Source organism: Buteo buteo, chromosome 9 (genome assembly GCF_964188355.1).
Source record: "Buteo buteo chromosome 9, bButBut1.hap1.1, whole genome shotgun sequence".
Taxonomy (NCBI): domain Eukaryota; kingdom Metazoa; phylum Chordata; class Aves; order Accipitriformes; family Accipitridae; genus Buteo; species Buteo buteo.
The window spans coordinates 688840-713178 of NC_134179.1; the positions used below are offsets into that span (position 1 = coordinate 688840).

Genomic DNA, 24339 nt, shown 5'->3' on the forward strand with positions numbered 1-24339 from the left:
CCACCACAAGATTCATTGACTTCACTGAAACTACTCACAAAGTGAGCAATTGCTGCCACCCTCATTGGTTTAATGGAGCGAATCCTCCTCAACCTTTCGTTGAGGCAAAAGTCCGTCCTTAGGCTACTGCCATATCATGAGGCTTTTTAGCTGTCCACATTTACTGCCACAAACAGTCAGATTCAACCTGAAATTCAACTGGACAAAGGAAAAATGAAGAAATCTAGGCATAAGCTGATGAAGAGCCACCGGAACAGAATGATTCTCCTTCCATGTTGTCTTACTGTTTCCCACTAACAGCTGGCAATCAAAATATAAGCCAGATTCTGCTCCCGGCAACCCAGATGGAGAAACTCCAGATTTGCTGTGAATCCAGCACAGTTTCTGGGGATTCCTGCCAGGATAACTGAGAAGAGCACATCCTCTCCAGCTCCCTTCACACTGCACTGCGAGAGTAAAAGCGTGAAACACTTGTTTGGAAGGTGACAAAGCTGTGTGCTCTCAGGTGGCCAACTTACACCCTCTTGGTAGACCAAAGAACCCCATTTTGGGGGGAGGGAGTGCTAGAAGCAAAACAATAGCTCTGAGCTAGTACACCTCCCCCTACTCCCCTTCCCACAAACTACAGGAGAGATGACTGTGGACATGCATTTTTTTCTCTCTCAGACTTTAGTTTCTCGTCAGGGCTGTGTTGCAAATAAAGGCCTTGACTATCACAGTGAGCAAATTTTTATCCTTCACTGATATCAAGGGCTCCAGTTAGGGGTCAGGACCAGGCCTGGAGCTGGTCACAGATTTTTTCCCTTGCTCTTTTAATAGAATTTCTCATTTTCTTCTTGCAACTAGGTTTACTGCTCCCAGAGAATGCAGTCACATTGAAATACTACCAGAATATGTGATCGTAATGTAAGGAGATACAACAATAATCACTGATTAAAAAGGAAGAATGAAAAGAGTAAGAGCTGGTGGCAGGATTGCTAAATGCTGATCAGTGCTGTAAGACAGTCTTTGATTTTTTTAATTAATTATACATTCCCTCATACTTTGTACTGCTGTTGATTTAATTGGACTCCTTATTTTTAGACAACCACAGCAAGAGGAAGATAGGGTACAGCTTTCAGAAGCTCAGCTCTAGCCTAATTCTGCCTCATTCAATACCACTGGGAGCAAAATTAGGCTAATGCTGAGCTCTTCCGAAAGCCTTGGTCTCAATGCAGTTTAGCACACTGCATGTTCATCTGTCTTGCAGGATGGAGTAAGTTCTATGCAGTTTAGTCTGTCCACACAGGAATCCATGCAGAACTGGGCTTAGCATCCGTAAACATCCCAGAACCTTAACGCAGGAAAGAATAAGTGCTGAGCAGCAGAAAATGGTGCCGAGGTCTGTCTCCTACCAACAGAATTTGCCCTGATACTCACTTCAGCCTCACTCTATGCAATTTATTTGCACCCTATATAGAAACGTGTCTGCGAATGTGCTTTGCGGAGATAAAGCATTAAATGTTAAACTGCAGAAGGGGCAAAGAGGAATGCACTGAGAAAGGTCTGTTTTCAGCTGCAGCCTGAAATCCTGTATTGCCACAGATGAAAGGGACATGGGGAGACAGAGAAGACCCCTGCATGCACACACTAATTCACATTTCATGGCACCTCCTTATCTGTGCTTCCCAAGGGTGGTTTGTGAAATCGTTGAGGGAGGTAGGAGCAGTGAGAGGCTAGCAGAAACAGGTCTGTTCAGAGAATGGGGAAGGACTGAGGAAAAGTTAGTTATCTTACATGCCCGTATGCACATGGAACAGCAGCCACCAGTACTGGGAGCACAGGAGCCCACAGATCTGCAGCTGGGAGGCCATTATCCTGCAATATTTGTTGACTTTCTCGAAGCCTCAGCACCTGTAGTTGTGGGATCCCCCAGACACGTATGTCTTGTTGAAACACACATTCTGCTCTTTTGGCTTTCCCAGGATAGTAATTTCTGCAATGCTTTCCCAATATATCTGCAACTGTGGCAGTATAAAAGTGCTTGTGTTGGTATAGTTTATGCCAACTTTATCCCCTTTCAGATCTGAACTCTTGTACAGTCCTGATCTCGCTTGGGCTTTAACTGTCTGCACAAAAGCCCTGCCTACCCTGATGAATCTAGGGCAAAAAAATGTGTAGAGCATGCTGTAGCTGCCTTTGAACCCTCGCTGTCTTTGAACAACCAGCTCCAGGAATGCCAGAACTCACAAAGCCTTGTTTTGTGCACATGTCTTTCTGATGGTTGATGCTTTTCTTATGACTGCAGCATTTCTTAGGGCTTGCTTCTGTGAGGATCCTCTGTTGTCTAATGACAAGTAAGGTCACCTCACAATCTTTTCCAGCTGGTGCACTCCTAAGGTTACTTCTGACTATCCAAGAACCTATTTTTACAGAAGCTGCAAGACATGAAATATCCTCGATAGCTCTACATCTCTGTCACATTGGGTTTAAATATACTAGTAGGTTCAGAAGTTATTGTGGAATGTTGGAGAGACCCGCAGACAGACACATGGATGCAGCACGGTTCCATAAGCCTCAGCTCCTTTGAGAACCAGACTAAAGAAAGGCCTCACTGCAGAGAAAAGCTTGAAATGTGTTCCCAGGATACCCTCAACTCCTTCTACTTAAAATTTTCTATTTTCTCCTTTTGCCTTAATCTGAGGCTCTCTAAGCCTGTCTCCTGGTTTGGTGATGCCAAGCCTGCAGCTGACTCCGGCTGCGGATTGTAGGGCAGCAGCTCAAATGGGCAGTGACTCCCTGAATGCATTTGCATTCAGAAGGCAATACTGGACAGGGATAAAAGCAGGGTGCAGCTTTCTGTTCCTGTGAAACACACTGGAATGAGTTTGTCTCTTGGAAGAATGGGATCCTGGACTCTAGAAGAGCTGTCCCATCTCTTACAGCGCACTTACATGCACAATTTACCATATGTGCCTTGCTATTAGCCTCTGAAATACACTGCAAAGAATTATTCTTAATTGATAAACGGTATTCTCCTTTCTTGACCACTTTTCACAACACAGCTCTTAAATATTTACGAAGAAGGAATCCCATGGCAGTCTAGGTCCTCTACCATAATCACAGGAGCCTGCATAACAAAATAGTCTTTAAAAACTGAGTAGACGTTATAACCAATCCTTATCCATACTAAGCACCTGTCATTCATTTAATTTATAGCTCTTTCTTATTTCATCTCCCAAGACCCCACTCTGACAGGGCAGAGAGAGGGGGTCTTGCTGTAAGCACCGTTATTATTTTGCAGTACCAATGCTGCAAGGTGCTTTTCCTGGGTACCGCCACTGACGTGCTGCACTTGCTAATGCTGCTGTTAGTGACGGCTGCCTGGCTAGCAAAAGCTGAAGTGCATCAGTGACGTACAGCACAGCACAGGCTGCCTCGTCAGCGTGATGGCAAGAAAGGCTGCAATATCATTACCATTCCTTCTGCATTTAAGAAAAAAATTGCATTTCTTTGTATGCTTTCAAGATATCAGACACACACACAAAATAGATAAGATGGGGATCAGTTGTAAAAGATTTGCATCGTGAATAATTTTAGAAATACACCCCCACACCAGTACTTACACTCTAGCGCGGGGGAGAGCTATGCTAGGGAAATGAGGTGATGCTAGTGTGTATGTGTGTCTGTCTGTCTAACAATACCTGCCTGAAAAGATCAATCTGGATAACAAGGTCTTCAAGGCAAGCATCCAAGACTTGGCCTCCTACACAACCCTGGCAATAGGATGAAGTGTGCCTCCACATGGGAGATGCTTCTGGTAGAGTGCTAAAGCGAAATGCTAGCTGCCTTTGGTTACTGGGAAAGGAAAAAATCATGAGAAAAACCACTTCGTACTCAGACAACACATCTCATCTGAGAATCCTTATGGTCAAAACTCTTAACTAAAGGGAAGACCCAAATCTCCCACCATTTAGGTACGTGAGCAATCGCAAAACTTCAGTAGTCATATTGGCCAAGCATATGAGTAGAGGAGGCAGAAGACAGGCCAGGTAATGTCTCTGATCCTCAAACACACACACTACCAGCTTGTCTCAGGCAAAAGGAGTGAGGACTGTCTCCTTACTTATTCCCAGTCCACTGCTCCCAGTACCTGACTACTTAGGTGTCAGAACTTAAAATGATAATGGTGAGAGGAGGAGAAGGAAGGAGACATAACTAGACTGTGGGACCTACTTCACGTCGATTATTGATGTGAAAAACACAGAATAGGAGTCGAGCACCTTTATGGTCGGTGCTGTAAAGTTGGCAGGTTTTCAGCAGTGCTTAGCCCCTGGGAATTCCCATCCCTTGCAGACGGATGAAATTATGTGCTGAGCACTTTTTAAGACCTAACACTGCTTGCATTTACTCAGATGGCTCAGATGAGACTGAAATGATTGGGGGAGAGACCCACTGAGCTGATGTTTTATGATCTATACCGTGGTTGTGCCCTACTGAGGTCTCTGAGCCCCATTGTGCCAGGTACTGGAAAGTGCTGCAGCTGCAGAGAGCATTTTACGCTGTTAAACAGACATCTTGGAGCACAGAAAGGTGAAGTTTATTCCCCCGCAACCACGAGAACTAAGCATTAGAGTAACCAGTGCATCACGACACCCGCTAGATTTGGGAGCCCTCAATTGAAGGCTATGAACTGGGTCAAGGAGAATCCCACGGTGAGGGGATGGAGCGGGACCATGCGGGTGACGTGCTGTGCTGTGCTGAAGGTTGCGGTAGACCTTCAGTCAGGTATGCGGCTTTGGGATTTTTTTTGTCAGGGGGTGGGAGTGTTAAGTACAGTCCGGTTCCGGCAAATACATATCCATTTGTTGCTCGCAAGCATCAAATCCCCAGGTTTTCAGTGAACTGAAAAAAGATACTTTTATCATGGCAAACACTTGTTTTAAAATCCTTAGAAAATCTGCTAGAAGAAAGAATAGACCCAAAGCCTTGATTTGCAGTAACCTTTCAGCATAGGCTTTGCACTAGAGCAGCTGGCGTGTGCTTATGCCTCACTGAAGTCTCTAAGTACGTGCTTGAAGTTAAATATATGCATAAGTACTCTTTGGTGTAGGGATAATTACTAAATCCAGGTCTCATTAAGGTCTTCCTATTTTCTTTTTTGTAATTGACTTACATTCTGCAAGAATGTGATCAGATACGGGAATAAAGACTATACAGTTAGAACTGACAGGCAATAAGAAAATCAGGAAAGTATGCAAGGAAATATTCCCAGTCTGTGGTAGAGTTTTCTCATTACATTCTTAGATCCTTCTTTATCTCATTGTTTCTCAGTTTATCACAATTCTTCATTTCCTGTTCCCTTTTAGACTTCAAACATACATATTTTTAATGTGGCTTTTTTTTAACCCTTCCATAGTTAGCATTTAAACCTTTCAGAGACTCTTGGCTAGACCTCATGGACAAATTCCAGATTACTTAACTGGACACTACAAGGACATTTTTAATATATAATCTGGTATTAGAGTTTAAAGTCTGGCCAAGAGTTTATGACTTCTCATTGTTATTAATGTTATAACACTAAAATAACTGTACTTGCATTTTTATAGCTTCTGCCATTTGAGCTGGTAAAGGACAGATACTAACACACAATACTTCATTCCAATTCGGATACCCCACCTTACTTTAGTGTGCAGGACTCTCAAAAGCATCCACATTTGCCTAAATTTCCTCCTCTTGCAACAAGAAGTAGAAGAGGCAAGCCAAAGCTGAGCTAACTTAAAAATCTCCACCAAAGTTTATGTTACAGCTTCATTTGGCTGCAGTTTCCCTCATGTCCTGGGCTGCGGGATTACTTTAGAGAGCTCACTACAACTAGCGAAGACTTGTATCAGCTGAGGACTACAGTGCGATCTAAAGAAGACCAAATACCGTTACCCAAATTGAAATTCAGACCAGAGCTTGCTAACTAACTTTTTTTTTCCCCTAATGGAAACTTTGACATTAGCTTTAGCTTACTGGTTTAACCACACACTTCAAAATCTCTGAGGCAAGAGGCTGAGACCTGTGTGTGATTTCTCACCCCAGGATGGAGCTTCTAGTACCACGGCCCTCCCAACCCCAAGACTATTCGGGGGGGGGGGGGGTGTTTTAGCCTTGAGTCAGTGGCAAGTGTGCCTCATCATCTGCTGCATTAACCCTCCTTTCTCCCATTTCCTACAGCACTTTGGGGTGCTTGCCCAGGCCTCCCATACCAATATTGACATAACTTGGTCCTATCTAGATGGCAAGAAACAGTAAGCGAGGAATACTTATTTGAAATATTTCAAAGTATTTGTATTATTGAAAACAGCAAGGCTTGAAAAATTTCCTCAACAGAGCTGTCTAGAGCAGGAGGCTATTCTGAGTATCTTTTTGCCTTTAACCCAACTATCTCAGCACCCCACCCTTCTTCCTTCCACCTTCCTTAATTTCTAAGACTTCCTTCTTGTTGCTTTGAGTGAGTCTATTTTAGGTGTGCGATCATGGTTAGCTTCTTGCTAGGCATCTACTTCCCATTTTTTGTCCCTGGGGTTTGCCTTTTCAGCAAAGTTGTGAGTCCATTAGTACATACAACATGTAAGATTCCTCATGATAAACAGACGTTGCCCATACAGAAGAGAAAATAACTACTGGTGAAGAAAATAAGGTGTCAGAATGGACACAGCTAGGCTCCTCCAAATGCAGGAAATAATGCAAAAACTGACTAGTGCAAAGGACACCAAATTAAGCTTGCCAAGTCCAGCTGTCAGCACATGGGTGTCTTAACGCTTCCACCTCTGGCAAACAGATATTCAGACTAACCACAAAATATCATTGCTTTGATATTAACCATCGCCTTTCCTCTGGGTAGAAAGTTATTCCATCTCACGCCCTGACCAACTTTAATATTTAATTCCAGATAGGCCCGTGAAGCCTTACTGTGGAGCCCACAGTGGGATTTACTTGTGATATATTCCCTTCCCTCTACCAGACGGAAAGGGGCTGAAACAGTGAACGGATTTGGCTATGCAGGCCCCAACCTGATGCTTCACCGTCTTTGAGCAAAACTTTGGGGATGCTTGTTGTTTGCATGTAAGTGGACGGTATAGTCCAAATCTCATGGCTGTCAAGTCAGAGCAAGTTCAGACAAACATTCAAACTCTCCCTCTGAGGATGCGCATGATACAAAGACCTGGACTCTAACCTAGAAGGAAGTTTGCATCACAAGTTTCATCACAAGATCCAAACCGAGTAGCTCAATGCTTTGTTTTCAGCCTTTAGCTATACCATGTTGACGTTGGTCTATGTTATCTCTACCCGCTTCCTCTCTGTTGGGCTGGGAAAACTTCCCCTTAGCTCTGGGCTTTACTCTGTCTCTGGTGAACAAGGCAACTGTCCACGGGCAGTCAAGAGGAGCTAAAACCACAGGGCTCCTACTCATAGGAGCAGCACATCAAAATCTCCTCGCATTGCACTGAGAATTAGTCCCAGAAAATGAGGGCCTTGGTGGCCTGCAGGGCTCAAGTTCCCGGTACAGCCCAGTGTCACCGACTTCACAGAACAGCAGCTTTCTGGCAAATTGTGCAACTGCACCGCCCCCAAACTTCCTGTTTTGAAACCCCAAGAAGCTGGAAAATGTTAACACCGGCACTTTAAAGTGCTAGTTGTGGCTTTTTTTTTTTTCTTCTTCCTAAAGATCTACATGATACTAAAAAAGTCTACATACAAAGGAGTAAAGTGGGGCTGCCTTAAGGAACTGGGGGCAGAAAAGCAAGCGCATGTCTCTCCAGGGAGCCCTGAGCCAGGCAGAGCACGGCACGTCAGAGCATCCCTAGAAAAACCATCCCCTCTTCCATCGCCTGTGTGACATCAGGTAGCTCACTGTCTCTCCACCTCCCATCGCGCCGTCTCCGATTTTAGGTGTTTGGGGTGCGCTCCGTCGCCGCGGCTGTTGCTGAGTTTTTCGGCAGCAGGTCCTGGTGCTACCGGCGGGAGCTGTGCTGGGCTCTGCGGAAAGAGCGGCCGCCAAAAACGAGCTGTGCCGCTCGGAGCAAGAGGCGAGGTGACAGATGGAGAGGCAGGTGCTCGTGAAGCGGCAGCGAGACGATGGCGGTTCACGTGCCGAGCGGCGCTCGCCGGGCACCGCGTGCCGTAAGCAGCCACCTGGCCCAGCTTCCCGCTCTGGCAAGCCCTGCTGGCAGATCCGCGCTCTGCCTAAAACCCACCCGTGATGGGAAAAAGAGGTCCTAGCGATAAGAGGACCGCGATGCAGAAAACAGAGATATGGCAAATCTCTCTTCCATTCCAGCTCTTTTCTGTATAGGAAGAAGAGCAATTAGAAAGAAGAAAGCGTTGTGTTTGTCTTGAATGCTGCGAGAGAACTTATTTATTTCCAATCAGCATGACAACTGCTTCCTTTTCTGGCTATCACTGAAACTCCAGATGGTACATTTGAGCATACTGAAACCTCTAACTTGGCTTCTTGCAAAGACATTGTCTTCCTGGTTAGCTAAAAATGTATTAATAGTACTGGGATGAAAGCTCCTGCTCTCCTGCACTGCGCTATTTGAATAATGAAATCTTGGTCATTCTGCAGCATTCTGGCTAGTATTAAAATTAGGTGTTTGAAGGGGACAAGCCTCTGCTGAACGTGCTCCGCTTATAACCACCTCCTCTTTGAATTTATTTGTATTATCTATACTTGACTATTTTACTAATATTCAGAATTCTGTAAACCCTTTAACAGCAGCGGTTATTACCTGTCTTCCTTAACCCTGTCACCCTTTTCCAGTGATTGCTCTGCATTAAAAGTTTGAACCATTCTGAATCAGCTAGCTGAGGTGCTGCCAACTCTTACGGTTTTATTAGGGAATTGTGAGACATCATTTTCTTAAATCTCCAGCTTCAGGACTCCTGTTATTTTCAGAGACTGCTGCTCTTTCTTTGACCAGCAGTACATTTCTAGATTCACATATAGAGAGAAAAGCCTAAGGAAGGGAACTGGGAAGCCAGACAACAAATGTAATCCAAAACAAAAACTAAAAAGAAAAACAGTGTCATGACCATAAGCAAAATTAAGGGAAGAATAAAAACACAGAGGACTTTTGATGGTGTGTGACCAATTCAAATCAGCCAAAATACCTGCGCCTCATTCCTCCTCCATCACACGGGGACCTGGCAGAGTGGCTGGCAACTGCGAGCTCAGGACTTTGACATCTAAGCCCATGCCTCATAAAAAGCTGTACTGTTATTGTTCTAAAGAAAATAATATCCTGTTTCCTTTTTAAACTGTGTATCTCTTTAAAAATGTTAAATGGCTGCTACATTCCTGCCTTTATCCCGGACACTTTTTATGAGTCTGTACTTCCCTCTTCTTTTGCTTTAACAAGCTGGCTGAGCAGAGGATTAGGGGAATGACTTCGTGCACATGTGCTAAAGAAGGGGGAAAAAAATCTGCCTTCAAAATCTTACATAACTTAAAAAAATAAACACATAAAACAGAGACACACACCCAGGGCCTCACTCTGCACTGAAAAATCATCATCCATCATCATCATCATGTGGCCAGACTGCAGTTTGCCAGCTGGACTGTCCTCTGAAAAAATGAACATTTTAAATTATGGAAACTAGAAATACATAGCAGTGTGTTTTCCAAAGTTACTTCTGGTGGCGTTTCCCATTTCTCTCTCTTTCCTATTACCAGAGCTTGGTATTCAATAGCTGGGAGTGAGCAGCCACCCCTCGGGAAGAAGGAGGAAGGGAACTACTGAGACCCTATCATGCTGTCAGGCACCTTCTATAAATATTTATGTGACCTACAGGATATAGCACAGTTTGAAATCTTGCAGTCTCCATAGCCACTGTGCAGTCAGGCAGTTCCCCGTACTCCTCTGAAAGTTCCTGTATTTCAGGCAAGACCTGGATCTTTACATAGCTGTGATCTGCTTATAGCGTTTGCTGACCTAAATTGGGGATGTTGTACCGAACGGCGTGTTCCTAAGGGGATCTCGGCGTATAGCAATAAACTCCTGTTTTGTGGAGGATGTGGCTGCAATTAGAGTCACTCAGTTAAACGTGAGGAGAACTTTATGTCTACCATCATGCACGGAAAGCAACAGAAGGATAAGCTAAGGTAATGCTTGCAGGATTGAGCCAAAGCTCAGTGAAGGGAAGAAAAAGTAATTCTTCTGCCATGCACTTCTGTTAGAGTCATTTCTGTCTTGCAAAAACTCCCAAGTTTTTTGCTTAACAAACTGCAGAAAAGGAACCTACCCAACCCCCTACCCTAAACAGGAACTTGATCCCTAGTGATATCTTCCTGTCCTGTCCCTATTTATAGAAGTAAGGTCACCCAAATAAGAACAGAAACAATATCATATGATTTTTGGTGGCCAAGTGAATTCTGCATATTGAAAATTCGGAGGAACACATTTGAATAACCCACATTGAAAACCATTTGGAAAGAACACCTCACTGTGGCCATTTTTGCATGTAGAACAACTAAGCAATTCATGAGACATGCGATCGGTTATTTGGAATTTGGGTATCTTTCCCTACATCAAGTCAGTCATTAGATGGACAGAAATTTTTCTTGCAAAACTATTCTTCAATGTGCAATTGTTTATTGAAAGCCTAAAATAGACACATTTCCACTATTGTACTGTTAATGGTATAAACAATTGATGAAAATTGCAAAAATTAAGGAATCTGTAAAGGTCACCTGATGGGCAGTTTGGAAACAAACACACAACACAAAGCTGGAAATTTTACTGTTTGCGAAGAATTTATAACTGCTTCCCTACACATATTGCTATACAGCAGGGTTTGAATTCAGGACCTCCCACACCATGACTGAGTTTGACATGTAAGCTAAGGGGGCAGTTAACTATTAGGCTTCTGACCTGTACCTGGACTGACAGGCATACTCCAAACAGCAACTGCAGCCACATGTAGAAAAGGCCTATTTTTATTTTTTTTTCATTCCCTTGAGCCAGCCAGCATTTTGGTTTCTACTCTTTTACGATGAACCAACACAGACTGAAAAAAGTCAAGTTTTAGATAGATATATGTACCTATTTGAATATATGTTTACATGAATACGTATTTTATACACACACACAAGCAAAATTAAAATGCCTATTTTACAATCCTAAGAAAAATGTTCTATTTGACAACATTCTTCTTTGAGACTCATTTGGCATAAATTATGATCCATAATTCCTATCTTATCATGTCAGGCAGTCCTTCGAACTGAACCTAACGATGAGGAGAGCCAAGTACTTCCATCATGCTTAATGCAGTTTCCAAAAAAACCTTTATTTACACAGCTAAGTATTTTATGGGCCAAAGATTCAGGGCTACTTGAAATTATGAATTCATCCCTCTGAGGGGTTTTGTTCATGGATAAGAAGTTTGTCTAGGCTTGAGGCACATAATGAAAGGGAAGATTTAGTCATTCCCTTTTACAGGCTGCCTCCATCCTTCCATTGCTCATTCACAAATCCCTCGGTGCCTCCGTAGGCAGATAACTCGTAGGTGGATCTGAGGTAGAGGCTGCTGCGAGCATTTTCTGCTGCCTCGGTGAGCAGCAACACGCAGCAGAGCAAGCTCCCTCTTACAAACAGAGAGGTCGGCTCTGCCGACGGCAGGGTTTGAATCTCTGCTTATTGTAGCAAAGGGAGAGCCAGTGGAAACGGGGAAATTCGGTCCTAAGCAGCAGCCAGAGGGGCCAAGTTTCTATGAATTAGGCATTGCTTCTGGAGAACTAACAGGCTGTCTGGACCCAAAGGTTCAGACCAGCTGCATGACTCAGCCTTGGCGTATTTGAACGTGTGAGGAAGAGAGGAGGCTGCCTGCAGCGGTCTCTGCTCTCTCCGTGCCTGAAGGGCCAGCTCCGAGGGCTTGAATGTCTCAGCCCCTGCAGCCCAGCCTGGCCGCGATCGAGGCTGGGAACCCTGCACGACCGCGGTGCACGAATACGTTCGTCTTCCCTGCCCCAGCATGGTGCCTTGAGTGTCGGCTGATCTCTGCTGTGGGCATCAGTACCCCAAAGTTTGCATACCTTTTTAGTGATGAAATATAATGCAGGTGCAGATAAAGAAATATCGCAAAATGGTTCACTCCCGGCCCTTGCTCTTGCGCTGTTTGCATTAACTTTCCCACATGGCAGTTCATTACCCCGTGCGCTACGACACCATTGGCAGCCATACGCACGCTCCTTTTTTAAACTGGACTAGAATAAGAAAGCTGAGCGCTCACAGAGGAAGGATTTCTGTGTGGTGCTTCTGAGACTGAAGGTTCTCTTTATGGTTAATGCATCATTCCCCATTACAGTCATTTCCTCTGAAGTAAATGGGGTTTTGCCATTATACTTTATGTTTATGGACATATATTTCCTAGCTGAATTGACATTCCCCTGTTGCCTTTTTTTTCTACCCTGAAATTGCAGGAAGCCAAAAATCCTTCAACAGTAATGAGTTAAGTTCTGTAGCATGCAGAGCGGTGTGCTCTCCCATTAAGTGGGCTGGGGTTAAAATGGGCACCATTTACACATTAATATGTATGCCAGGGCAGCAACACCAGTTCTGCTGTAATGTTTCAGGCTAAGGGGTCAACTGTTTAGCTGGGACGCTTCCTAGCAGTATTTTGATACCGTTTAACCAGCGATTGAGTGGCGGAAGGCTTTCCTTGTGACTTGATATTAAAGAGTGTCACAGGGAGGCCTTTGAGGTTGAAGAATCAAAAACATCTAATTCTTTGTGGTGGCTAAAACACCTGCAGTGCTTTTGGAAGGCACTGCGATTAGGATCTTCTTTCCCCTTCCCTAAACTCTCCATCTCCAGACCTGCAGTTGGACATAGCATCTCCCTTGCTGCCTGTTGAAAATCGCTATTATGCGTTGCTGTGCATTGTTAAATGGTTTCCCTGTACTTCATCTCAGAGGCAGCAGAAGTTAAGAGACAGAGGAATTGGGTGGCTCGAGGGACTAGTAATGCTGCACAAAGCTTTTCGCATCCTATCTGAATCCAGGTGCAATTTTTGCATGACCAGAAATGGTTACTGTGTGATGCCGGTTTGGTAGATTCTTAAAAATAAGTTCTTTCCTGGCTTGTTTTTCTTTTCTGGTGCCTCTGCATCACAAAACCACTTCGTACCACTAGCTACAATGCTACAGACAACACTTGCTACCCAGCATGAGTAAATCCAAGCACCTAAGCCATAGCTAGTCACCTAATTAAGTGACCTGATTTTCCCAGGAGGAGAATATGTCTTCCAGCTCCCACTGCACTCAGCAGTTCTGAAAATCAGGCCACTTCTGTAAGCGGCCAAACACAGCTGTGACTAGTTTTGAGTACTCAACATTTTAAAAGTTGATCCTGACAGGCAGGGCCTGGGAGCTGGAGCACCCGGAGGATGGGTCCTCTCCAGGTTCTGGCTGGTGGCTACAGAGTAGGGTGTTTGGGAGGGATGCAGCGCATGCCCTGTTTTGCGACTAACCAGAGGCTATCAGTTGTCATCACCGTTCCCAGCACTAAATTTAAAACAAAAAGCCTCTCAGCTTCAGGTCCGGTGATAAAAATATACTTTGGCTTTTGTTCGCTTTATGCAGTATTCCCTCCTCGCACTGAAAATTAAATTGAAAAGGGAGTTTATTGTCCCCGTGGACGAGATAGGCACCTTTTGAAATCACACATGAACAAACGTGTGTGGGGCCCAGCCTGATGTTTTCTAACGCCCTTTGGGGTCCCGGGAGCACAAAGGCAGAGGAGAAGGAGCTGCAGTCAATTCCAGCAGAGCTCTATTGTGTGATTTGTTCCCAGGAAACATCAATTCATTTAGCGAACAAGTCAACAAGGGTGGGTGGCAGAACCGTCTGTCCTACTGGATTGTGTATGACTCCTTCAGAGATCTGCTCTGGGGTCTGGGGAGAGTAAATAACGAGTGAGAGCCAGCTTGTCTGCCCTCACTTTGCAACAGGAGAAACTGCTCATTTCAAAGCCAGAGCTTTACTGGGAGGGCTTTTTTAATTCACTGCCTCGGATGCAACACAGACAGGCACACTTCAGTAGCAAGATCTATGGTTAGGAGAGTCACATTTTAATTGTGTTTTAAAGAGCATAAACAAGGCAGGCAAGAGGAGAGGTGAACTGAGCAAAGGTGACGTAACAGAAAAGGATGATGAAACCCGCGTAGGATGATCCACGGCCGGCCAGCTGAGGCAGCTGCACATTGCTCTGCTCAAGGAGCAGCCTTCCTGAAAGGTTCCTGGCCTGTGCAAGGGGAGAGCTTTTTGCTCTTTGCTCTTGTCTGAACTACTTTTCAAAGCAAAGCAGTAGCTGTTTTGCATAGTGCATCTGAGCCAGACTAGGGAATGGTCAGCAAGATAGAACAGACCAAACTACAATGTTGACCGCACAAGATGTATCCTTCCAGAAGGCAGGTGCTTGGACCAGCACTCTGCTGATCTCAAATGAATGCTGGCAGATAAGGGCAGCAAAATGCTTCAGGAGGAAGTATTTTCATAATCACAGATTTGCAACACAGCCCTTTTTTGCAGCATTATCTTTCTGCCTTCCTCTTACTCTCAAAATGAACAAAAATATGTATATTCAACGGGTGGGGAAGCCAAGGGCAGAGCTGAAACACAGCTGAGTCAACAACACATGTCTACGAGCTGGTGGGTAATGTTGCATACTCCCGCATGGTTATCAGAGTGCTTTTGAAAGTCATCACTGCAGACAGAAAGGGCGACAGAAGCACAGTAAACGTCCTACCCAGCACTATGGGCAGAAACAAGAAATGCTGGATGGTCCCAGCTGCCCTAATCCTAGAGCCACGGGTTGGACCCTGGAGTCACGACCCTTTTCCCTCACTTGGACCCGCTTCCTATAACCAACCAGCAGCATCTACTCGCAGCAGATAACACAGGGTTCATAGTACATTGATCTTGTCCCTTTGGTCAGGCACATTCCCTCTAGCTTAAAGAGGTCAGCAAGTCTTTTGCACTACTATCAAGCTGTAACATACCATATTTAGTAAGATTAGGTTACAGCTCAAGGCTGGCCGCTGTAAACTAGTTTTCCTGTCCTCAGTCAGATTTTCTGTCGCTAACAGCAGGCAGCTCTGAGACACAGCCTACAACGCACAGAGCAAAAGGGAGGCAGCTGCTTTGGCCACATTAACAACAGGAGAATACAACCTTTCTCGGTCCCTGGCTGTACCCCTGCTCATGCTTCACACGCCAAATGGCAGCCAGTGGGGCTTTACCTTCGGCGGGAGCCGTGCCGGTGCCTGAATGCATTCCCTGTTGTCTAACGCTGGGAAAGACTCCTCTGTCTACCAGTGCAGCGTGGTGGGTCTGTAAGATGTAGATCCTTTTCTGGCAGTGCCCATCGGTAGGATCCCTTCCCCTTCCCTGGCTTCAGGGGTCAGCTGCCTGGAGACCCTACTCTCACCTTCAGCGAAGGCTTCTTGCTCTTCTGACCTTCCTCCAGCCGCATCATTTTGCACGAGTGTGTGCTGGTTAATTAGATTAAACCAGCATCCCGCTCATTTTGGGCTCCTTCCTGCCCCACCTGTAGCACTTGTTTGAGAGCAATACTGCCCTTCTTCCCTTCAGTAGGAAGCTCTGAAATCTTCATGGGAAATTTGCCTCCTGACACCCAACTGAGGGCCTGACTTCTGCCCCATCACCCTAATGTTTCTATTCTTTTCTTCATTCATAATGCTTGCTAAATATTTATGCCATTTGGATTCTGGGTGAATTCCTCATTTTGGCAGTCTCTAGTGTTACAAAGCTGAGCTGATCCACAGCTGCATTTCAGTGCTGATGTCAAGCATTTGGAAAACACATGTCTACAGGTTAAACAGCACTGTGCTGGTTTGTTCTGCAACTGGAAAACTTGCTGAACAGAAGACTTGACTCTTCCTAGCTGGAGCAAAAAGGGATTTATAGGCATCCTGAAGGGAAATAAGCAAAAGAGCGCTTTCAGCGTAGCAAGGACTGAAGGGAGCTAGCAAATTTTGGCAGGTTATTCTAACCAGAAAAACCTCTGGGTTTTGCCCCCTGGTGGCAGCTGAATTTTTTTTGTCTTCAGTGCTATTGCAATGTCTGCACTTCCAGACCCAAACCTTTGATTTTCATGCTGAGCAAAGGACTGGCAAAGAGATCATTAAATGCCAATAGCTCATGCCTCACTATCCAGAAAAGCACCGGGCCAAGCAGGGAAAACCCAGAGGTCCGTATCTTGTACTTTAAACAGGTTGCATGACTTTGCCCCTCAAACTGTGTACAGTGATTTGACAGGCAGCACATCTGAAAGAAAGCCCCAGGGCTGAGAGAATCAGCCTGCAGAGCATATTCCACAGGTTTCTAAACGCACTGTTTCAGCCCTTCCCTGGCAAGGACCCAAGGTCCAAGCAATAGATGTGGCTATAGCTATATAATCCAGCATCACTGAAATATTCTTTTTATTTTGCTCTCTCTTCAGACAAAAAGCACTGGCATCAACAGGTGGAAGAAGCGTTCAAGCAGCATGCGACTGGTTGGTATGAAGTAGTAAATGTTAAAAAGAGTAAAAGAAACGAGTGAATTTAACGTCTAAGATTTCAGCCGTTAGAATGTGGCATGTTTAAACAGGGGTGTTATCTGAAAAACACTAGCAAAATTACTGACCCATTATTTAAGTGCTGTAAATAAGCAATCCAGAAACAAGCCTTGTCTGAGAGAGTTTGTGATCTCGAGTAATAGCAAAAAAAGGTGAGAGAAAGGAACCACTACCCTCTCCACCCTAGCACCTAGACAGAAAACTGACAGCAGCCTTTTCAAAGAGGTTTAGTGCTCTCCTCCCTGCATTTTGTACACCGAAAGGCAGAAAGGCAGAAGCAGTGACCCGAGCCAGATCTTCAGAGCCTCAGTCTGAAACTAAAACCCAATTTTCTGTATTACTTAGTAGTGGTAATGGGCTGCAAGTGAGACAGCGCACCTCTCTTCCTGACCTGCTGGAGCTGATTTTTTCCATAAAGGGAGTGAGGACAGGGGAAGCTGACTTTGCTGAAAAAATATGTGTCTTTATCTGCCAGCCTAACAGTTCTTTCTCCCTCTCAGGCTGTTCTCCCACGTGGGTGACCCATTCCTCGATGACACCCTGCCCCGGGAGTACGTCCTCTACCTGCGCCCCACCGGCCCCCTGGCTCAGAAGCTGTCCGAGTTCTGGCAGCAGTCAAAGCAGATCTGTGGGAAGAACAAAGCTCATAACATTTTCCCACATATTACCCTTTGCCAGTTCTTCATGGTAAACCAGAGCTCCTCTTTCTGTTGCCTCTATGCATGCATCCGTGAGCAGCCCTTGCCAGGCTCAGGCTGGAGACGTTACTTGCTTCATTCAGTCGCTGCAGAAGGGTTTGTGCTCAGGAGCTGGGGGGGTTGTTACCAGAATGGCCTGATGCCGGGGCTTGTTGAGGAGGTAACTGGTTTTTGAGCGGGTTGTTTTCAGGGAAGAGCACCGGCAGAAGACCAAATTCTCATAATCTCAAGTGATTGTTACCATGAGAATAGACAGGGGGGCGGGAGGTTAGGAAGGTTACCTGGGGATAGCTCATCCTGCTTTGACGAAAAGGGAGGGGCAGATGATTTCTAAACATGCCTTTTTTCTACGAGCCTGTGCTTTTTCTCACTGCGTTATAGCAAAAGTAGACCAGTCACGCCCACCCACCCAAGCCTTTCCTTTCTCTACTGAGCGCACTACAGAGCTAAGCACAGGCGTAAGGAACGATTCTCCACCTAAGAAATGCTTGTCCCGTTTCCTTTGGCAGTGCGAGGACAGCAAGGTCGATGCTCTCACTGAAGCTCTGCAGGCCACCGTGATGCGGTGGAAATGCAAATTCCCTGCCCCTCTGCCTTTGGAGCTCTACACGTCCTCAAACTTCATTGGGCTTTTTGTCAAGGAAGAAAGTGCTGAGGTGCTCAAGAAGTTTGCTGCAGACTTTGCTGCAGAGGCTGCTTCTAAAGCAGGTGAGTGACTACGCTGGCAGCTACAAAGAGCTCACGGCTTGGTCAAGGCTTGGGCATTTTCAGAAACCAAAGTTTTGATGGCATGAAGAAATGAAGCTCAGGAAGCCAAGACCTGATTTTTAAAAGTGGCCTGAAGGCTAAGAGCCCAAGAGGAACACCCCACCGGGTGCTTTGGGTTTCAGTGCTTTTTCAGTTGAAAGATCACCTCACACTTAGTCTCAAGTGTTATCTTCTGAAAGGGAAGTTGACATTTGGTGGTTCCTTAACCTTTCAGATAGACGCTCTGTCTGCAAGGCTGAGCATTTCCTGCTCCACTCGCTACCTCAGGCCGCTGCCACAAAACTTTCCTGAGCCATGTAAAGGCTGTGTTCGGTTTTTCGCTGCATTTCTGAGATGGAAACAGGGTTCTGTGAGAAGACCCCTGGCAACCTAGAAGGGGAGCTTTTCAAATCTCAGTACCAACACGTCTGGCTCCATTGCCTGGCCCTCTACTGCTTCTGGAGGGGAGAACCCGTCAGGAGCTGGGAGCGGGGAGATAACCAGAGCACCCCGTGCTCCGACAGTCTCTGCTGCTGAACGGGCTCTCCGGTTGCCCTCCGATTACCTCCAAACTTGGAGGTCAGAACAGCATCGGAGCACTATAATAGCTCCCTGACTAATCCTCCCACCCTCCGTCGCTGTGGTGCTCAGCCTGGACTAGTCACAACACAACCGGTTTAGTCCTTCATTATCACAGGCTTATCCTGGAGCTCAAGTGCATCAAGATATGGCAACTTCCAAGTCCCTGGGGTGTTTCCATGTTAGACAGGCACCCCATAACGTCATGCAGAACATCTACAAGTCTCTGCCCCTGGTTCAGAGGAAGAGATACAGACATGTCGTAGGTTCATCACACCTCTGAAATGCATTGCTTTCACCTGACGGGGACCTAGAACTTTTTTTCCCTTTAGAAGAGGGAGGAAACAGCTGTTATCTTTACAAATGCATGTTTTGGAAGGCAGCGATAGGCACAGAGACATTAGGCAGGTCCAAGGACTGCTGCAGCTGCATGAGAGCGGTACACAGCACAGACAGACATACCCTCCAAACCGACACAGTCAGAAGGGGCAATTCTTACCCCAAAAACACTGACTCAGAAGAAGGAAGCATCAACGGCTTCCAGCAAGCTTCTACCCCTGCAACTGCTCCAATTCAGACCAAATTCGTTCTTTCTTAGGGGAAGCCGATTGCTGCATTGCAGTCCACAGCTTGGTCAGGTTATCACATTAAAGTCTCTGGGGCTTTTTCAGAGATCCAGAGCATATTTCTTCTTGCTGATCAAAAAAAGATGGATGAGCTTGCAAAGCTACCCCTAGCTGGCACTTGGAGCCAAGTCTCTGAATAGCTGCAATTTTGACTGAATAATCAGTCAAATTTAATTGCAGTTTTTGGTTGAATAAGCAAGAATAAATTACATGCAAACAGTGTATCCTATGATTTCCACATCTACTGGAAGAGTCCCAATATTGCACATACTTTCACCTTTCTGCTTCCTGGAATCTCTTCCTAATACAGGTTCGTTTTCTGCAGGATCATTTTGAATCATTATCTTATCAATGTCTGTTTCCACAGTTTTGGAATACCTCACCCTCAGTGGACAAACTGGTAATCTGACTAACGTCCAGGGAAAAGATGTAATCAACTTGCATGAACCTGTAAATTCCATAGATTTGTAATTGCTACCATAGGAGATAGAACAAAGGAGGGAGAGTAAAAATCATGATTTTTAGCTTGCTTATTTTGGAGCTATCCTCAGCTGCTAATGAAAGAAAGGCTACCCCTTACCTAGAAAAGTGTCTTTTTTGGCAGAAGACCCAGTGGGTTCAAAATTACAATAATTGTTATCACACCATCCAGAAACCTGTTTTTTTCTGGATGCAAATGAATTTTGGCAGTTTGGCAAGGATGCCTTGTCTACCACCCTGGTGTGACTCAGGACTGAATCAGACCACGAATCTCTAATAATTTGATCGAGGGTCCAACATACATAAGGAACTCATGCTTGGCTTCCCCAAAGCCTTTTCAGAAACTGGCCTACAATTTGTTCCACTTGAGCTATCTTTAAAAGTTTGGCTCCCAGCTCCTTTTCAGAGGCGATGGACACTCTTACACCTTCAAAAAGCTGCTAATCTCGGCAGTCCCTTGTTGTTAACTGACATTTTCTCGTTGCAGATGTTCACGTGGAGCCCCACAAGAAGCAGCTCCACGTGACGCTGGCCTATCACTTCCAGACCAGCCACCTGCCCACACTGGAGAAGTTAGCGCAGAACATCGATGTCAAGCTGGGCTGCGACTGGGTTGCCGCGATATTCTCCCGAGACATACGCTTCGTTAATCATGAGGTAAATTTTTGGAGCTTGTTTCAGTCCAAATTAAAAAAAAAAAAAAAAAAAAAAAAGGACTTAGCTGAGGTGCAGGCTCTTTTAGCTGCATTTGCAGCTCAAGCTGCCAGCTGAATGAGGACTCCCGTGTGCCCTGCTGAGAGCTGTATGGATACGCAGCGCGGACTATACAGACATCAAGGAATTGGCCTCAGGTCCCGAAAGGACACCCAGAACATAAATCTCCCACATCCCACCAGTCATCTTAACCAGCAGACCATCTTGCTTTTTTTTACTTTTTACTCATACTGTCCAGACTTGATATTTCACCCACTTCATTTCTTGCTTCTTGCGGTAACAAAGTCCTGCTGGATTAATGAATTCTAACTCCTGTTAGCTCAACGTCAGCTGGTCTGATCTCTCAGGAACCAGGCCAGTGTCTTAACCTAACCGCTATCCATACACCACAGAGTAAACAGATGCCAAAGCTTCTGGAGAGCTGAAGTCTCTCGTGCACAGCACTCTGACCCAGCCCAGGCCACGCTTCCCATGCGCGACAGCCTCCTTTCCTTTCCTTTCCAAAGGGTCATCTTGTCCTTTAGAAGCTGCAAGCAGTCAACACTATCACCGATTGCAAAGGGAGTTGCTGATGAAAACCAGCTCACATCTTTGCATATCTAACTTCAGGCAGCCATGTGTGAAAGTTCTGGCCTTGTGGTATCGGGTGGCAGTGACTAGCTTCCATCTTCCTTTGAAGATATCACAAATCATCCAGGAGGATTAGGGAGCAAACAGGCTGACACCATCAGGAGATCAGAGCTGCTCAGCAGATTATGCTTTTTCTTTGCATGATGCCACCGCAGAAGTTAGGCTTGGCCAGGGACAATAACACGTTTGTTCTCCTTTTAAATGGAGGACTGCTGCAGCCATTTCCGAGGAAAGTTACTGATAGACATTTAATACGTGTGGATTCCTCTCACTCCAGCAAAGAGAAGATTACAGAATTACACTCACTGATCTTTCCCCCACCTTTTAACTTAATCCTGTTCATGTTAGGAAATACAAAGAAAACAATGTGGCCACATCCCGGTATTGCTCACCACTTGTGCTTTTTGCTGTGCGTTCTCATGAACAGTTTTGAGAGAGGGGAGTCACTGAGTCAAACCTGTTAGCCCCTTGACAGCGTCTCTGCCTTGTCTTCAAAAGCAACAGCAACAAGGAGAACTGCTCTTTCAGATCAAGCACGAGTAGGTAAACCAAAAATGGTCACTAACTACTAGAACTGTGTAAATTCCAGGTCCCAATAAGAATTCAGTTCTGTTTTTAACAGGACGCTTAGATTTAAGCATACGGTCATGTTTTTGCTCGCTCTAAAAAATCATCCCCGCACTTTCCCTCCTGGTTATCAAAGACACAACTGGAATCAAAGAGGGAAGAAGGAGTAAATACCTAGAAAAGCTTTCCAACAGCAAAGAGTGGGAAGCTGCGGGCATTCCCTGAAGGTAAAGCTTTCCTGGATAAAGCACAAAGTGATGCATTACAAGGAGAGCTGTTCACACCTTGCTAAGGTTAAAGGTCTGGTATGCGAGTGCTCCTGCCTCACTCTGCTAAAGGTTCCCTTCCATTAACAATCCTTTCATTCATTTGTGCTTTTGTTTCTCCCCCAGACTCTGCAAGTGATCTATCCTTACACCCCCCAGAATGATGATGAACTGGAGCTGGTCCCAGGAGATTTTATTTTCATGTCCCCGGTGGAACAAACCAGTACAAGTGAGGGCTGGATTTATGGCATTTCCCTTGCAACTGGCTGTTCTGGGCTACTGCCTGAAAATTACATCACGAAGGCGGATGAATGTGGGACCTGGGTGTTTCACGGGTAGGTAAAGCTGCTCAGTCCAGTTTCCATTGCTGTAAAAAGGGGGTTCAGCAGCTGTGATTTCACCTGGGTAAGTGAAGAGTCTCCCAGGGCTGCTGGGAAGGTCACTTGGGGGAAGTGTACTGGTACACAAAGCCCCATCTCATAAGCAAAGGAAGAGCAGATGCTAACCCTGTGCATGGGATTAGAGGACGATGTGATTTATTTAGCTAAGATGTTACAGCAACTATTACTCACAGGATCGCTGCTGCTGGTGAGTGGAGCCAGAGCAGATGGCTGCTGTAGAGCCACTGCTGTGTAGACACCTCGGTGGTGGGACTAGGATCAGGAAGGTTTAAATTTGAGCCTTAATTTGGGAAGCGAGATTTTCTGTGTGTAATTCCCTGGGGAAAAGGACTTGGGATCAGCAATGTTCCTTAAGATACTTAGCAAGATTTTCAGAAGCGGTTAGTTGCCTGCCTGCCATTGGCTTCAATGAGAATGCAGACCTTGCCTTTTGAATAAGGTTATGCCTTATGCCTCTTGATTTTGATGGCAATTAGTTAAACAGCGATAAAAAACTAGTGCTTGAGGAGTGGGCCTGGGCACTCCTGCAAGGCTGCCTGCATCTCTAAGCACCCAAACACCTTTGACAAATCTAGAGTAGTTTGTAAGAGCACAAGAGGAGAGGGGAGAGGCACATTCCTGCCTGCTGCCCCTCTGCTAAGCACCGTGCAGATACAGAAGTTTGGTTACGGCGGCACCAGCAAGCAGGTTAGTTACAAAGGGAAGGGATGGAGATACAGAACACAACACAGACAGCTAGTATTTCAAATTTCAGTGGGCAAACATGACCTGTGGGGTGAGAGTCTGAGCAGAAAGGGAAAGCATTCGGTCACCCATGTCAGCACAGCACAGCCAGAGGAACTGACCTAACTTGGCACTTAACAGAAATTAATCCAACAACTCCTCAAATCAAGCAAAATGCAGGAAACAAAAAGAGCAAAAAGGGCAAGCAGTCTTCTTCTTTGCCTGTGACTTTTCAGGCTTAACACATGCAACATGATGAATGACAGACAGAGAGCAGGAACAGGGCAATCATAGCTTGCAGGCTGGCTTCCAGATGTGACTGCCACCAACCTTCTGTAAACCAGCCCTGGCTTAGTCCTGAGTCCTCCCCAACCCAGAAGTCCATCAGGCAGAGACAAGCATAGCAAGAGATCATTCATTTACCCCCTCATCACAACCATCTATTCTTTTCTTGCCTGCCCTCTGAGAAATGAACACCACTAATAAAGGGCTTTCGTCCATACGTTAGCCAAACAGAACAAACCTATCTATACTGAGTCTGTCACTGTCAAACTCCAACTCATCTTTCATTATGAGGAAAGAAAAGACCTCGAGGAACCAGGGCTTAAAGAAATGAAAATCGTGACACATGGGCAAAGTCCATCAGTGTTTGTATTAAGACAGGACTTAATCCAGACCCTCCAATCTGCAATCCAGGAAGACCATCCTTTCTTCCCCTAAAATTTGCCAACCAAAATGGTCTCAGGTCCACATACACTGCAGCAGCCTGCTCTAGTGGATTCTGCTTTTTTTTCCTTACAGTGCCTGGAAGTTTTCAGGCCTAGGGAGTAGCATGGGAAAGAATTATTATTGCAGCAGCAACTAAAAGGAAAGCCAAATGTTTTGTAAGTGCAGCACCTCTGCCACCAGGCAAGCAAAGAAAGGAAATGCCCCTTCCCTGATTACTGCTAAAGACTATAAATCATGAATTGGAGCACGCAATATGGAGCATTTATCAAAAACATTATTACATACCCGGAAACAGTCTCATTTTACACAACGGCTTCCCGAAGGGAATATTAGGTTATGGAATGTCATGTGGTCAAAACAATAGAGCAAGCTAAGGACAACCTAAGCCCCACTGCCATCTAGGCCACAGTATTCATGGTAGGATCCTTGTGGTAGGAGAAGAACGGCACACAGATATCTTTAAGCACGGCAGTACTCACCGGGACTGCAGGAGAACTGCCGCGGTGCAGGAGATGGGACCCAGCTCATGGTGTTGGGACCGAGATTGCTGTTGGCAAGCGATGCTGTGATCC

The 24339-nt window shown here is 45.5% G+C and overlaps 1 protein-coding gene across 2 annotated transcripts in view; it reads left to right on the forward strand.

The window, feature by feature from the left end:
* The window catches only part of UBASH3B (ubiquitin associated and SH3 domain containing B), a 74506-nt gene that overhangs the window by 31547 nt on the left and 18620 nt on the right, over positions 1-24339 (forward strand). The window contains exons 2-6 of one of the 2 annotated variants that reach the window (XM_075034815.1): positions 16491-16544; positions 17108-17294; positions 17815-18013; positions 20225-20394; positions 22041-22249. In XM_075034815.1, coding sequence (XP_074890916.1) covers positions 16491-16544; positions 17108-17294; positions 17815-18013; positions 20225-20394; positions 22041-22249 — 819 coding nt within the window. Of the gene's footprint in view, positions 1-16490; positions 16549-17107; positions 17295-17814; positions 18014-20224; positions 20395-22040; positions 22250-24339 lie in introns of both variants that reach the window. The other variant, XM_075034816.1, reaches the window with a different exon arrangement.